Here is a 17249-nt window from a genome sequence, read left to right on the forward strand (position 1 = left end):
TCTCAGAGCTGTTTTTCCCTGGCACTTCACTTTCTTTCTGCATAATAAATGTATTTGACGTAACATGGGGAAGCTTTGGAAGAAGTCCTGTGAACGGAAGGTGGGCTAGCGTATCCACAGTGACCTTGTTTTGATGTTAGTACCTACCCTGCATATTGAAGGCCTTGGATATTATCCTTGCTGCTGTTTATATATACCCATGCATTTAACCAGGAAAATGAGCAACAGAGAGTGGGGGAAGAGAAAGGTGGCTCTCAGAACACACCTGGCAGCTCGTGCCCACTGTCTACACCTAGGTGGAAACAGGGTGGACTTGTGTGGACTGATAAGGGAAATATTTTAGGGAGTGATTTAGCATTTGTTCCTATATATTTATTTTATTTAACAGATACTTACGACATGTCTCCTACGTGCAGGGCACTTTGTGAGAAGTACTTCCTTATGTCTAAGGAGAATGTGAAATCACATGCAAAGCAACATAAGTGAATGTGGGGGACTCTTACCTTTTATTGTCAGTGCCCATGCTGCTTCCTGTTGGTGCTATAAGGTTATTATGCTGTTTGTTTATAATTAAAAATCAGTTATTAATATGAAATGATAAGAACCCATTGGCCATATCTTGCGCTTTGGGTACATGAGGTAGAGACTAGGGACCACATCTTATTCACATGAAACCTGTGTCAGTTTAGGATTCTTTTGGTTGCAAGTGCCAAAACCCCAATTCAAACTGGCTTAAAGGAAAAGGAGTCTATATTGGCTTATAGAACTGAGAAGTTCAGGGATGTACTTCCTGCAGGCCTGGCTTGATCCAGGAGCACAGACTATGTCATTAGAACCTGGTCTCTCTCTCTCGCCATTTCTTGGCTCTGCCTTTCTTTCTTTCTTTCTTTCTTTCTTTCTTTCTTTCTTTCTTTTTTTTTTTTTTTATAACCGAAGTATAGTCAGTTTACAGTTGTTAATTTCTGGTGTACAACATAGTGATTCATTTATACATACATAAACATATACATATATGTGTACATATTCCTTTTCATATTCTTTTTCATTATAGGCTATTACAGGGTATTGAATATAGTTCCCTACAGTGCTGTACAGTAGGACCTTGCTGTTTATCTGTTTTATATATAGCAGTTAGTACCCGCAAATCCCGAACTCCCAATTAGGCTCTGCCTTTCTGTGCGTTGGCTTTACTTCAAGGCACAGTCTCACATGGTGGCCATTGCAGCTCTAGGCCTCCGTTCTCACAGCTCAAGAAGAGGTCCTGGGATTAACCTTGATTTCATTTCATGTGCAGCTTTGGCACCTCTGAATCAGTTACTTTGATTAGGTGGATCTGGGGCCCTGGTAGGCCAGGCCTGGGTGACATCCTGGAGCCATAAGCGGAGTCAGCTCCACTGGAAACATTTGGATCTAGGGGAATGGAAAGCAGGGGTGCGGTTGCCCAGAGGAAAACCAGAGTTGTGCTAGCAGGAGGGCAGTGGATGCTGCAGGAATAACAAGTCCACTGCGAGACTCTACGGTACCCAGCAGGGGCCCTGCCCCAGCAGGTACTCACTGGTGGTTTTGAATTGAATTGGTTATATTGGCAAGAGCCTAGAAATCCTTCTGTGGTTGCCAAAGTAGGTTTTCTATTTCTTTCTGTTGTCCAAATCAGGAACTTCCCTCAGTTTTACAAATTTATCTATTTAATTTAACGTACTGATCTTGAAAAACGTGAATTCCTCTTTAAAGGCTAAAGTCCCCCATATTATTATTTTTAGGTTTTTACAGTGCTTTTACTAAATGGATTTGCTATATTGGCAAATTCTGCTTTATTATTTGTTTCAAGAAATAACAAATTCTGCTCTGTTGGGTAGTAATTTTTTTTAAGATTGTGGTTATATATTTAGAGCAGTACACGTTGTAGCTGTTTCTTTCTAAAAATATTCTTTGATGACACATCAAAATGTTGAGTGTTTAACAGAGTGTGATAGGATTACGCTTCTTTTTCTTCTGACATATTCTGTTTTCCATTTTTTTCTGCCATGAGCATGCTACTTATGCTGAAAAGCATGCTATTTAAAACAATCATTAACTTGCTGCAGTTTTTAGAGTGCCTATCATGTGCTGTGCTAATTTCTAGAAACAGTGAGGCAAAACAGGAAAGATCATGGTTCTCGTGGAGCTTGTATTTCCAAGGGTGAGAAAGACAATAAGCTATTATACAAGTAACTAAGGGTGACAAAGGCTGTGATTAGTTCTGTGAAGGGGAAGATCTGATTGGGAAGGACCCTTCTGATGAGGTGAGAGCCAGAAGATCATCCCAAACATAGTAAGTACAAAGGCCCTGGGGAGGTGAAGAACACGATTTGTTCTTGGCACCTGACCGAAGGTCTGCTTGTGTCGGTATTTTTTCATTCTTTTAAAAGACTGAGTCATATGAACTTGCTGTTTTTGTAGCTCAGAAATTGTTCAGTGGCAGCAGCAGCATATGGTCCAACCTGTCCCATGGCTTAGCGGCCCTGCCGTTGACCTGCAAGTGACTGGCACTCTCTGGGCTACAGTTTCCTCACCTGTGTGATGAGGTTGCCTGATGGTTATTTCAGAGGCCTTTTTGTCACTGACAGTTTTCGATTCTAGTCAGGGCCAGGACGAGGTGAGGCAGGTAAGTTGCCAAAAGCACAGAATTGAAGGAGGTGCTCATTCCGCCCTTGCATGACCCAAGAGTGAGAGCCTCCTCTGTTTCTGCAGCCTAGCCCTGATTCCAGCTCAGTTTTCTGCTCACATGTCAGGATTACTTTGCTAGTGTATAACCTTAGCAATGTCTATCAGAGATGCTTATTGATGCATTAGCCTGAACAAGCCAGGGCTTATGGTGTCGGATTGAGTCACGTGTTCTGCCCTTTACGTATTTTTCGTATTTTTGATCCCCGCACGTGACTTCACTGTCCAGGGAGGAACTTCTGGATACTGGTTCACTCTCAGTTCACATTTATCCTGCTGAATTCTTTCTCCTGGCTACAACAGAAAGCCTGCTAACAGTGTGTCCATGTTTTATGCTGTTTTCCTCTAGATCAGTCCAAAGTGTTTGTGAAGGTTTTCACTGAAATTGATCGGATGCCCCAACTTCTTGCATATTACTACAAGTGTCACAAGGTGAGAAGCTGTGAGTGATTACCACTGTGGAGTGCTTGTAGAACTGGGCTACAGAATCCCAGTTTCATACTCTGAAAGGTAAAAATAGTTGCCTCCATGCCCTCTGGCCTTTTTCTTTTGATTAGCCAGTAGGTGGTGCTCTTGATGCAGCCTGTGGATTCATTTAACGGCACATTGGGAAAAGTCACCAATTTTCAGCCTCTTTTGTATTTATAGCAGGATTTCCCTTTACAGATTGAAGAGTTGTTTTCATTTTTCCCATTTTTGTCTTTTAAGGGAGATTCATGTCATAAGCTTTATTATGCCTTCAGCAAGCCATAAGAATTTTATCTCTTTTCTAGAGTTGTTGAAGTTACTGCAAATCTTGACAGCTTCCTGGGCTAATTTAATTCCTTCAAGTCTCAAGCCCATGTGTCTTTTAAGCAGTAGTGTTAGGTCATGAAGTAAAACACACGCCTGTGCCCACCTCTGGTAGCACGCTGCGTGGAAGTATGTTGGCATGTTTTGGGGGCATGAGTGAAGGAGAAAGGGTCACTTAGAGGACAGCAGATTCCAGCTCTGGATGGTGATCAGAGCAGGTGACTGTAAAAACTTTTTTTTTCTGCCATTTTTTTTGAAGCGAGTGGACATCAGTTTGTACCTGACCGCTTGGGTGAGTAGGCAGGGGTAAACCGCTTGCCTCGGTAGGAGGGCAGGGCAGGTTTAGCAGGCAGCGTGTCTTGGCCCACCCAGCAAGGCCACCTTTGTTCTGCCTTTGCAGGTGCAGCTTTTAGCAGCCTGGCAGGAGCTGTGCCAGACCGACCTCCCCCTGGACCGGCAGCTCACTGGCCTCTACGACGCCTTGCTTGGCGCTTGGCACACACAGATCCAGTGGGCCACGCAGGTAACAGCTCTTTGGGGGTCTAGGGAGAACAAAGCCTGCAGTGCTGAGGTAAAGGGCAACGCCCGACTGCAGAGCACAGCTCGAGGAGCCCTCCCCATCTGCTGCCATCACCAAGGTGGGTGAAAGATAAGCTCGGAGACCCAAGGCAGGAAAAGCTCTAGGTCTCCATTCAAACTGTTGTTACCACTCTTCTTGGTATCTTAAGTGGAACCTGACGGGACAGTGTTGCTTGTGGTTCTGCAGGAGGGCCCATGGAGCTCCTGGGGAACACTATCTTCTGATCTAAAAGCAGGAGGCCCTCAGTCAGGTGGTGCTTGAGTGACCAAGATTGTTTTTATCTTTGGGTGAAATTACCTGGCTTAAAGTTAGTTTCCCTTGTTCTCACAATACGCCTAGAGTAAGAGGAAGGGTATAACTTTAAAGGGCACCCTCTGACGTAGGGGAGAGGTGAGACAGAGGAACTTCATTTCATTTACTTTCAGGAACTTTCCATCACTTACTCTCTCAAAGTCTCAAGGCATTTTCAGCCATGAAGTTCTGAACCTTTGTTCCTTGTCTTGTGATGTGGTAGATCCTCTTTTTAGAAGGGGAAAAAGGCTGTCTGTGTCTGAGGAAGACTAGCTGGGTCTGTGTATGGTGTGGCTTATTATATTTTCTTCAGAATTAGTTGTGAATCAATTCAAATGTTTGTCAGTTGTTTGCTGGAATGAACCCGACTGTGGTTGGAGAGAATTCCTCCTACAGGGCCATGTCGCTCAAGCTGGTTGAAACACTCTTCTCCATCCTCATTTCTTTGTCCCGAACCAGCCTCATTCAGACTTAAAAAAACAAAAACAAAAAATGAACGAACAAACAAAATGGAAAACAACCTCCTGTAGAAGTTTCGCAGGTTTTATATAATCATCCATTTTCAGTGACCCTGCCCGTCCGCACTCATTGCCATGACCTTGCCTGGTCCACTGCTTGTATCATGAGGATGAAACCAGTTCACGGCCACATGTGCAAATGCCCTTCGTCATCTCGGAAGAAGATACAGACTTCTCACACTTCTATTTGGGCCTCGTCCCAAATTTTGTAAGGCATAAATTTATGCTGATTTATACTTTTGCCCCGTGGCCAGTTTTCTTTTGAGAATGTGAGCATGGTAGGTGACCGTCATCTCTGGAAGCTCAGTATAGTGCAGATGAAAACCAAAGGTGCCAGGGTAAATGTGTCTGTGAAGATTTTTTCCCCTCCTATATATGTGTGTGTATATATATATATATTTTTAAATTTTTATTTTCATATATATTTATCTCTGAAATTTATTCTTAGGTACAAATCGGTGGGAAAAGAGAAAGCACCAACAGTTAGGTCTTTTTTACTTCTTTCCACAGTCACTGACATTTTGAAAGAAACTGAATACCAACTAATTTAATAAACATTTCAAATACCTTGACCCGTATCAAAGCTGGTCCTACAACACTCGTAGTTGTAAAACTCTGTGGACATAGGTATTTTTGAAATGCACAAGGAGGGGAATACATGCTAGCATCAAATCAGTCAATTAATTTGATAATTATCCTGGAGACTGTTCAGGTGTATAGCTGGAGAGCCATTATCCAAAATAGCTTAAATTCTGTTTCTAAGCTCCTCTTCCTCTTACAAAGACACACTTAATTTTGTGGAAAATTTCAATATTCAATTATCAAACATGATTTTCCAGTCACTTATCAACCATTTATCTAGAATATTTTGTTAAGGTGGTCATTATGATACTTGCAGTAATAGGATGAAATAATAGTCTGTGTCAAATTAGCTCTTGAATCATCAAATGAAACAAAATCAGTAAGTAAGGATTTCTTGAGAGCCACTTCGTCTGGTCTTTCCAGCAACAGCATATATATTTTTTAAATTGAGGTATAGTCAATTTACAATGTTGTGTTAATTTCTGGAGTACAGCATAAAGATTCATATATATATATATATATATATATATATATATATATATATATATATATATATATATTCCTTTTCATGTTCTTTTTCATTATAGGTTATTACAAGATACTGAATATAGTTTCCTGTGCTGTACAGTAGGATGTTGTTGTTTATCTATTTTATATATAGTAGTTCGTTATCTACAAGTCCTGAACTCCCAATTTATCCTTCCCCATCCCCTTTCCCCGCTGGTAACCATAAGTTTGTTTTCTGCGTCTGAGAGTCTGTCTCTGTTTTATAAATAAGTTCATTTGTGTCCTAAAAGATTCCACATATGAATGATATCATATGGTATTTTACTTTCTCTTTCTGGCTTAACTTCACTCAGTATGATGATCTCCAGGTCCATCCATGTTGCTCCTAATGGCATTATTTTATTCTTTTTTACCCCCCAGTATTTTAATATGAAAAATTTCTAACACAGAAGAAATTTGAAAGAATTGTACAGTGAGCACCAATGTACCCACCTCCTGTGTTCTACCATGAACATTTTGCTATATTTGCTTTATTATAAATCTGTCCATCTATCTGTTCATTGACCCATCTCATTTTTTGATTCATTTCAAAGTAAGTTGCAAACATTCAGTTCAGAGTATACATATTCTTAACTAGAGTTTAATATTTGTTTACTGGGTTTTTTTAAAGATAAAATTGTGGAATACAATGATCTTAAATATGCCACTTGATTAGTTTTGACAAATACTATTTCCCCTAATCTCCTACCAAGATGTAGAACATGGCTGTCACCCTAGGAAGTTCTCTTGTGTTACTTCCCAGTCAGTCTTTGTACCAGCATCCCTGAAGGCAACCACCATTCTGATTGTTTTCCCACCGTAAACTAATTTAGCCCATTTTGGAATTTCAAGTAAATGAAATCATACAGTGTATGTTCTTTTGGTGAGGCTTCTTTCCTTCAGCATGGTTTCAGAGATTTATTCATGTTGTTGTCTGTTTCAGTAGTTTGTTCCTTTTTATCACTGAACATTCTTACATTCATGGTCTGAACATACCACACTTTTATTTATTCAGTCTCTTATTGATGGATACTTGGGCTATTTCCAATTTGGTGCAATCATAAATAAAGCTGCTCTAAACATTGCTCTGTTAAGTCTTTCTGTGCACAACACAGGTTCATATCTCTTGGGTAAAGACGTGCGAGTGGAATTGCTGGGTTACAGAGTAGGTCTGTATTTAGATTTATTAAGAAATTGGCACTTTTCCCAAGTGGTTGTGCTTTTTGCATTCCCACAGCACAAGTGTGTCAGAGTTCTGATTGCCCCACATCCTTGCTAACATTAGGTGTTGTCAGTCTTTGTAATCTTAGCCATTCTGGTGGATGTGTTGTAGTATCTAACTTTTTAATTTGCATTTCCCTGATGACTAAGGATGTTGAACACCTTTTCATGTGCTTATTGGCCATTTGTGTATCTTCCTTGTGAAGCGTCTGTTCACGTCTTCTGCCCATTTTTAAAAATTGTGTTATTTGCTTTTTTAGTATTGAGTTGTAGAAGTTCTTTATGTATTCCAGATATAAGTCCTTTCTCAGGTATGTTTTGTAGATATTTCCTTTCAGTCTGTGGCTTGAGCAGAAGTATTACTCTTGATTTTCTGTGAGGGGGTTAGCCTTTAAAAATAATGCTTTATCTGACATGGAAAGATGTTCACAATGTAGTTTTGAAAGAAGAAAAGCAGAGTACAATCTGTTTTTGTGCAATAAATATACATATATCTATATGTGTTTAAAATTTAAAAAAATTTTATTGAAGTATAGTTGATTTACAATATTGTGTTAGTTTCTGGTGTACAGCAAAGTGATTCAGTCATACATATATGTATACATTTTCTTTTCCATTATAGTTTATTACAGGATATTGAGTGTAGTTCCCTATGCTATACAGTAGGACCTTGTTGTCTATTTTGTATAGAGTAGTTTGTATCCGCTAATCTCAATCTCCTAATTTATCCCTTCCCATCCCCTTTCCCCTTTGGTATTTAAATTTTTTTAAATATATTTTTATTGAAGTATAGTCATTTTACAATGTTGTGTCAATTTCTGGTGTACAGCATAATGCTTCAGTCATACATGCATATACATATATTTGTTTTCATATTCTTTTTCACCATAAGTTACTACAAGATATTTTCATATTTAAATTTTTTTTTCTCCTTTGGTAACCATAAATTTGTTTTCTAGGTGAGTCTATTTCTATTTCATAAATAAGTTCATTTGTGTCCTTTTTTTTAGATTCTACATAAAAGGGATATCATATGGTATTTGCCTTTGTCTGACTTTCTTCACTTAGTATGACAATCTCTAGGTCCATCCATGTTGCTGCCAATGGCATTTCATTCTTTTTTATGACTGAGAAGTATTCCATTGTGTATATACACCACATCTTCTTTATCCAGTCATCTGTTGGTGGACATTTAGGTTGCTTCCATGTCTTGGCTATTGTAAATAGTGTTGCTATGAACATTGGGGTGCATGTGTCTTTTCAAATTAGAGTTTCCTCCAGATATATGCCCAGGAGTGGAATTGCTGGGTCATATGGTAACTCTGTTTTTAGTTTTTTGCTCTTTTTTTGTTCTATTTTTAGTTTTTTAAGGAGTTTTCATCCTGTTTTCCATATTGGCCACACCAGTTTACATTCCCACCAACAGTGTAGGAGGGTTCTCTTGTTTTCTTCTAGAAGCTTGTTTAGGTTTTACATTTAGTTCTATGGTCCATCTTGAATTAATTTTTGTGTACAGTCTGAGGTAGGCTCAGATTGTTTCTGCGTGAGCTGTTTAGGTTGATTCTGTGGCCCTAGTTGTTGAGTTTGGTCTTACAGTCTGTGAACTTTTTGGTTGTTCTTTGGCCAAAGACCAGAGCATTTCCCTTCTGCCAGCTCACTTTAAGGGAAAGGGGACACCTTTGAGTATACGGAACCTGTTGGTTGGTCAGCTGAAACTATGAAGTTTATAGTCGACAGTTCCAGCTGACCAGCCAGTTAGAGCTCTTTGGTGTAGAGTCATTTAGTCTGTTCCTCCAACGCCTCAGGTCGTTACGGGGGAGATGAGTGAAGTCCAGTCCTTTCTCACCGTACAAGGAGAGGAGTCAGGATTTCTTTTTCTAGACAAGAATAGTTTTCATTTTCCTCCTTTGGTCCCTTCCTTTCTTGTAGTAAAATGTTTCTTTGTCCAATCAGGAAGTTGGACTGGGTGATATCTACAGGTCTCTGTGGTTCTCTTATGTTTGGGAATCATGAGGAGAATACATTGGATGGAGACAGAGGAGGGTTTGTATTGGTGCAACATTGTGTGGAGGGATGGGAACATACAGTGGAGGAACACTGAATTCAAGACAGGGGTTTGGCTTTCTCTAGAAGATAGCGAGCATCTGGGACAGTGTGGGAGAAAGATGACATTCCTGTTTTAAGAGTGATTTTGGTGTCAGAACGTCACCTACGTAGTTCCCCTGCCAAAAAGTCTTAGCCCTAATGCTCTCATGAGGGAACATGTGGACAAATCCAAATTAGAGACTGTTTTTGGAAACAACTGTCCTAGACTCTTCAAAAATATCAATATCATAGAAGAGGAAAAAGGCAGGGAATTATTTAGATTAAAGGGGACAAGAAAATGACAACTAAATATCATTTCATGATCCTGGATTGGATTCTGCACGATGACCAAAAAAGCTATCACAAACATTAAAGGGACAGTTGAGGAAATTTGAACATGGACCATAGCAGGTAAAAAGGATTACATCAAGTGTGATTAGTTGTGGTGCTGTAATAGAAGAGATGGCCTTATTCTTAAGAGATACATGCTGAGATATTTAGGGGTGACATGTCATGATATCTGTGATTACCTTTCCGTCGGTTTAGAGAGAAATAAAAATAAAGCAATTGTGGCAAAATGTTAATTGTTGAATCTTGCAATACTGAAACATTTAAAATGTAAGAAAAATTCTAAAATAGCACTTAATAATACTAAATTTGTTGGTGGTGAGTAGGTGGAGTGGTGAATTGATGAGGAAAGATTTAAAGACAGGCAGGCAGCTTTGTCTAGGATGGTGAGAGTAACATGGCAAAAGGCATCCAGTTAAAAAATGAACAATTATTGTTTGTTTTAGTTCTGTGAAAAATGTATTTTGACGGGGGTTGCATTGGATCTGTAGATTGCTTTGGGTAGTACAGCCATTTTGATAATGTTGAATCTTCCAATCCAAAAGCACAAGATATCTTTCCATTTCTTTGTATCATCTTCAGTTTCCTTCTTCAGTGTTTTACAGTTTTCAGAGTATAGGTAACCTCCTTGGTTAAGTTTATTTCTAGGTTTTTTTTTGTTGTTGTTGTTTTTGATGCAATGGGAATGTTTATGCCAGTTATAAAATTCTGATTTTTGAAGTGAAAAAAAAAAAAATGAAGGGCCACAAATGGCAAAATAGCCTTCTTTCTTCTGGGTGAGTTGTATTCCATTACGTTTATATGCTGCATCTTTTTTAGCCATTCATCTATTGATGTGCACTTAGGATGCTTCTGTATCTTGGCAACTATAAATAATGTTGCTGTTAATAGCAGGGTGTATGTATCTTTTTGAATTAATTCTTATTTTGTTGTTGGCTTTATTCCACAAGTATTTTATTAATACTTACATGATGGAAGTGCTGGTGTCACTAAAGCTCTAAATGTTCTTAGAAACAATGAATAATATGACACAACATTGTAAAATGACTATAACTCAATAAAAAAAGTTAAAAATAAATAAATAAATAAATAATTAAAAAAGAAACAATGAATAGTGCATATATGTAAATTTTAAAATATGTGCAGTATATTGTGTATATGTATTTACATGCAATACATTGTATATGTACAGTCAAATTGTAACAGTTCTACCTAATAAAACTGAAAAAGAAAACAGAAAAGAACAGATGTGAGGACTTGGTAACTGATAAAGGGACCAAAAGAAAGGAAAGTGAGAAGGGAGGCTTTTTTCCTAGTTAGATGCAGATGCTCCTGACAGAAATAAGAGGAAGCTGAGACAAACAGGCCTGGGCAGGTCAGTGGGAAAATAATGAATGCCAATTTGGGACATTTTTAAATTCCAAGTGAGAGTGGCTCAGCTTAATGGTGACATCCAGTAGAGGGCTGGAAGCTGCTGCTCAGGAAAGCTAAATTGGTCACATTGGTATTTACTGGGTTAGGTTCGAATTTTCTCTTGTTTCTTTCTCTCAGACTCCAGCAGTGATGTTCATTAAACCAAATTGGTGTTCACTGATGTTTTGTGAATTCTCTATGAGAATTTCAAAATTTTGTTTTCGACTTCGGTAATAATCTAAGAAAAAAAAATGTAAGCATATTTTGGATCGTGTACCTTGACCACCTCATAACCAGTTGCTGCCGTGCAATTTCAGTGGGTGCATTTGTGTCAATAGTCACATTGGTACCCCGTGTTCATTGGTACCCCAATGAAGAGAGAAAGAGACGAACTTAATACTTAGATGATGGAAGTGCTGGTGTAACGTGAGTCCTGTCGAATGCCGTCGCCAGCTTGGTGTTTCCTTAATCGTTTGTAGTATGAATAGAGACGGGGCAGTGTGAGAATCCTCATCACACGCCGCGGGGAAGGGCCAGCGTACTGAACCCAGAGGAACCTGTGCGGAGGCAGTCAGATCATACTATTGATGAGAGAGGCAGTTTAGAAGCAGTATAACATCTTCGTCTTTCCTAAGGGAGTGCTGATTCAGTTTCCTTCCTAGAATAATCTATTCACGTTTTCTGTTTCCTCTTGAGTCAGTTTTAGTGAGTCGTATGTCCAGGAATTTTTGTCCATGTCATCTAGGTTATCCACTTTATTAGCATACAGCTATTCATAATATTCTCTTATCTTCCTTTTTATTTCTGTAAAATTGATAGTATGTCCCACTTTCATATCTGATCTTAGTACTATGAGTCTTCTCTCTCTCTCTCTTTTTTTTTTTAAGTCAATCTAGGTAAAAGGTTTGTCAGTTTTGTTAATCTTTTGAACGAACCAACTTCTAGTTTTGTTGATTTTCTTTATTGATTTTCTGTTCTCTATTTCATTTATTTCTGCTCTAATCTTCATTGTAACCTTTTTTTCTGCTAGCTTTAGGTTTAGTTTCTTCCTTTTCTAGTTCCTTACTTTGTACAGTTAGGTTATTGTTGAAATGTTTCTGCGTTTTTAATATATGCGTTTGCAGCTATAAATTTCCCCCTTTGCACTGCTTTTTCTGTATCCCTTTTTCATTTCCATTCATCTCAAGATATTTTCTAATCAAACTTTGAATTTATGGATTTTATAATTTTTAAACTTACACTTCTTTTGCCCTTAGTGTTACATAAGAACAGTCTTATATCTTGTTTCATGTTTGTACATATTTAAGTTACATTATAATAAAAAAGCATTTAATCAACACTGGGGCTTGCAAGAATCCCCTAAATGTACTGTGTGCACTTTTCAAGTTTTATCTAAGAGATCTGTTGTATATACAATGGGAAAAACATCTCTTAATGACTAAGTGAATGTGAACTCTAAAAGGCTCTGGATGTGCTATTCCTGGTGGTCCTCAGAAAAACAGATAAATCCATCTTACTGAAAGTCTGTGTCAAGGGGATTGGTGGCTGCAGGCTAGTCTGCAAATGTGCTTAAAAGTCCTCCAACCGATTCTGTGAATTGCTTGTCTTTAATTCCATTTGCCCCCCCCCCCAGTCCACACCCTCCCAATTTCTGCATTTCGTCTTCTCTCTAGCCAAGTTTTGGTGACCATCTAGCTACTATACGTGATAGATTTAAAAATAGTTAGGCACTTGGGGCCAGTGAATAGACACGAAGTAGCCCATTTTTTGGACAAAGTGCAAGTCTTGCTGGTTTACTTGGCTCTCTGAGCCTGTTCGCGCTGGCAGTGAGGAAAGCTTGGGGCTTACAGCTCTTGACTAGACAGCCCACTTTCCAGCTCTCGGAGGGCTTCCTTTGAGCGATCCAGGAGCCCGCTTCTTTAGAAGGTATGCCCCCCTGCGCTAGCGCCGATGCCTCTCCCTCTCCCTGCAGGTTTTCAAGAACCCCCACGAGGTGGTGACTGTGCTGCTGATTCAGACCCTGGGGGCCTTGGTGCCCTCTCTGCCCGTCTGCCTGAGCTCGGGCGTGGAGCGGGCTGGGCCCGAGCTGGAGCTCGTCAGGCTGCTGGAGTTCTACGGCGCCACCGCCCACTTTGCCAAGGGGCTGGAGATGGCACTGCTCCCCCACCCACGTAAGCATTCCTCCTCCCAGCTCCCTGGCTTGTCTTCACTCGCTCTTTTCGAAGCTTCTGGGGCCTGAGTTTGTTTGCCTTTGCAGATGACTGATTTTACAGAAATGGAAGGGTTCACTGTTTTCCTTCTCAACAGATATGGAAACCTTTTCCATGAAAACATTGCCATTGTGGAAATAATTGTGCTTAATATATTTACCTAGCTCCAGTGCAGCCTGGGTGCTTCACGCACTCTGGGGAAGTGACAGACACTTCTGCAGGGGCTTAGGACGTACAAGAGGCAGGCAGACATTCGTGGCAGCGAGTTGGCAGCGAGTTACGTTGGAAGGGTAGCAGCCTTTCCCTTTCACAGCATCACAGAACCTCAGACAGTTCAACCTAAAAAGTAGGTTTAAGAGAGCAAATGGATTAGAGGGAGTTTTTTGATAGGACAGCAGCAGGGTTTTCAGGGCAGGGATGCTGTGTTAGGACCCAGAGTGGCTACAGGGAAAATGGGCCTTCCCCAGCTGCCGTCTGAGAGCGAAGCACTCCTCACTCCCATTCGGGCAAACAGTGTGTGTTCCACGTTTCCCCAAGCTGTTTCCCATCCACGTCAAAAGCATCATAAACTTTTAAGTCATATAGACCTCATGACAAAGGCTGCTGTCAAATCAGGAAGTCGCTTCAGGAAGGCCTGCTTCTGCCGTTCGGCTGCTGTGTCTCACTAACTTGGTTTATTTAGTAGTTATTCTCCTTAATTACATTCACGTATAATTACCTCGGACATTCCAGGGAGTGTGTTTATTGTTCGAGTTCCTGGTGATTCATAGGTGTTTTTGGCACACTCACTGGTCAGGTCTCGGCTGTGGGAGAGGCACAGTGGATGTGGGTGCTCTTGTCCCAGCAGCTAAAGAATGTTGAGGCCCTGCTTCCTGCGGGAGCAGAGTGGAAGGAAGGGACGGTCAGGAGCAGGCTGCCTTCCTCCCACTGGTGATGGACATTATTGAAGAAGAGATTCTTGACTCTGACGGGTTGTAGGATTAAGGGAGCTGGTATCTTTAATACTGCTTTCGGCAAATACTACACAAAGCGTAAATGTGTCAGAAAATTTTACTGACATGATGGTTGCAGCTTCCGTGAATGATGGAAGCAAATGAACAGAATGTGATCACCCCTAAGATGAAATAGGAAAAGTTCCAGTGGCATTCCTTTCACCTCTTGTTTCTCAGCAGTTAATTTCCACTTCTTTGTTCATTCTTGCTTTTAACTTCTGATTCCCTGAAGATGAGCACAACCTGGTGAAAGTCATGGAACTGGTGGATGCTGTGTACGGTCCGTACAAACCCTACCAGCTGAAGTATGGTGACATGGAAGAGAGCAACCTCCTGATCCAGATCAGTGCGGTGCCGTTGGTAATGTCACAACGCTGGCAGTGGCCACTGAGGAGTCATTCTGTTTGCCAGGCGTTGGGTTGGGGGTGGGATGCACTGCGGAAGGTGTGAGGTGCCGTCAGGAACGCAGAGTAGGAACAGGTGTGCAAAAAGTGGGCTCTGAGAGCTTCCTGGGCCCTTGCAGTCCAAATGTAAAATGAGACCACAGATACGCTACCAGTTTTTTATATAAAATCCCCGATAACGAATGGTCTAGCAAAACGAGAGGCTTAAACCTTCTCAGGAGTAAGTTGATCATCTCCCTGATTCAGTCATTTGTTGTTATGCAGTCTTTTGTTTAAAAAGGCAGGTATGCAAACAGACCCAGGAGCTGCGCGTCCCTGGACTGTGCTCTGGGGCCGGGTTCACCAGGTGGGCACCAGAGGGGAACAGAGGTCATGTCCATCGCAGATATTAAGGCTGTCTCGCATGACGTTAAGTTGACGTTTAAGAGTAGATCCCACGGTAGTTAAAATCTGCTGCCTCCTGCCATTTTTTCGTTTTCTAGGAACACACTTAGGAAGTCTGTTCTGCTTCAGTTACATTCTTGCCCCCGAAGGAAGCATTTTCCTCTCACTACATTCTTTTGGTGTGTGTGATACGGAGAATTCAAATCCTAGCTTGAGAGCCAGAGGGAAAGATGCCATCTTAATCACAGGAGAGGGGGAAAGGGATTAAAATAAAAATAAAGATGACTAAGGATTTGATGATGCTTTTTGGCCAGGAGTTAATTTCTGGGCTCTCACTGGCCGCTGAGACCCTTCTTCCTTAGGTCAGGCTCTTCGACGGCTGTCACAGTCTGGGACTGCATTTCTCACGGCCCTATTCAGTGATTTTACCATGAATGAGGAGATTTGAAGCCCCCCACCCCATCTTAATGTTGTCTATTCGTTTGTTCTTCAGTCTGAGGCAGCTTTTTTTTTGTCTCTGTTTGCTGACCAGGAACACGGCGAAGTCATTGACTGTGTGCAGGAGCTGAGCCACTCTGTGAACAAGCTCTTTGGCCTGGCGTCTGCAGCCGTTGACAGATGCATCCGATTCACTAATGGCCTGGGGACCTGTGGCCTGCTGACAGCTCTGAAATCCCTCTTTGCCAAGTAAGACTCAGGCGCTGGGGTTAGGGCCAGCCTCATTGGAAAGCGATGTCTCTCCCAGTTAAAAATGTGTATGTCCTGCATTCCTGCTATGAACCCTGGAGAGGCCCTTGCACCTGAGCCCAAGGTGGGGGGATTCCTGTATATATATACATATTTTTTTATTGAAGTATAGTCAGTTTGCAATGCTGTGTACAGTGTTTCTGGCGTACAGCATAATGCTTCAGTCATAAATGATCACACATATATTCATTTTCATACTCTTTTTCACCATAAGTTACTACAAGATGTTGAATATAGTTCCCTGTGCTATAGAGTATAAACATGTTGTTTTTCTATTTTATACTTCAAGGGGGGATTTTTAAGGATGTTCATTGCAGCAGTGTTTGTAATGGTAGAGCATTTGAGGCAACCTGAATGTCCATCAGCTTGGAAATGGCTAAATAAGATACAGTATATTCCTACAATGGGAGTTCCCTATGTGGCAGCTAAGTTGTTAATTCGATCTACACAGAACGGTATGGACAGATCTCAGAATATACTGTTGAGTGAATAACAAGTTGCAGAATAGTATATAGAATTTCACACAGTAAGTGAAGAGAACATACAAAAAGTAGGGTATATTTTCTGTAGCAGGGTTCAGCAAACTTTTTCTACCAGGGGCCAGATGGTAACTATTTTAGGCTTTGAGGGCCTTACGGTCAGTAGAGACGGACAGTGCACTGCCTTCGTAGCGTGAAAGCAGCCTAGACAACTCATAACATGAATGGACATAGCTATTCCAGTAAAACTTCATTTACAAAAAAACCAAGAGTGCCTTTTTTGATACTTTAAAACGCATTGTGTATTCCTACAGAATAGGGGTCAGCAGGCTCTAGCTCATCAGCCAAGTCTGGCCTGCCGTCTGGTTTTGTTAAAGTTTTATTGGAGCGCCCCCGTGACCACTCACTCACCTGTGGCCTGCGGCTCCTCACTATGAAGGTAGAGTTGAGCAGTTAGGACAGAGAGCTTGTGACTCTCGAAGCCTAAAATATCTGGACCTTAACAGGGGAAGTTTGCTGAGGCCTGATGTGGAAGGTTACTCAGCGGACTCAAAACACCGGTTTTCTCTGGGGAGATGGGGAGGGATTAAGGTGGTGGTCTTAGGGGATTTAGTTTATTTATTATTTTCTGATTTTTTTTAAAAAGGAACATAAGTTCACGTATTTCTTGTGCAATTAAAAATATAAAATAAAAAATATATAAACACCTTGCTAAGGTGAAAGAAGCCAGTCACAAAAGACCACGTTATGTGATTCCATCTATACGAAATGTCCAGAACAGGCAAATCTATAGAGACAGAAAATAGATTGGTGGTTGCCTAGGGCTGGGCACAGGGGAGCAGTTGGTGGAGACGGGATGACTGCTGAAAGTTATCGGGTCTCTTTTTGGGATGGTGAAAATTGTTCTCAAGTTGATTGTGGGGCTGGCCGCATAACTCTGTGACTACACTGAAA

The 17249-nt window shown here is 40.8% G+C and overlaps 1 protein-coding gene across 2 annotated transcripts in view; it reads left to right on the plus strand.

Moving 5' to 3' along the window:
* COG7 (component of oligomeric golgi complex 7) overlaps positions 1-17249 on the plus strand; it is a 62580-nt gene that overhangs the window by 13364 nt on the left and 31967 nt on the right. For both annotated transcript variants that reach the window (XM_010961018.3, XM_074346203.1), the window contains exons 5-9: positions 3053-3135; positions 3896-4018; positions 13052-13250; positions 14514-14641; positions 15602-15756. In XM_010961018.3, the coding sequence (XP_010959320.1) occupies positions 3053-3135; positions 3896-4018; positions 13052-13250; positions 14514-14641; positions 15602-15756 (688 nt within the window). The remainder of the gene's footprint in view (positions 1-3052; positions 3136-3895; positions 4019-13051; positions 13251-14513; positions 14642-15601; positions 15757-17249) is intronic.

The sequence above is a fragment of the Camelus bactrianus genome, chromosome 18 (genome assembly GCF_048773025.1).
Source record: "Camelus bactrianus isolate YW-2024 breed Bactrian camel chromosome 18, ASM4877302v1, whole genome shotgun sequence".
Taxonomy (NCBI): Eukaryota; Metazoa; Chordata; class Mammalia; order Artiodactyla; family Camelidae; genus Camelus; species Camelus bactrianus.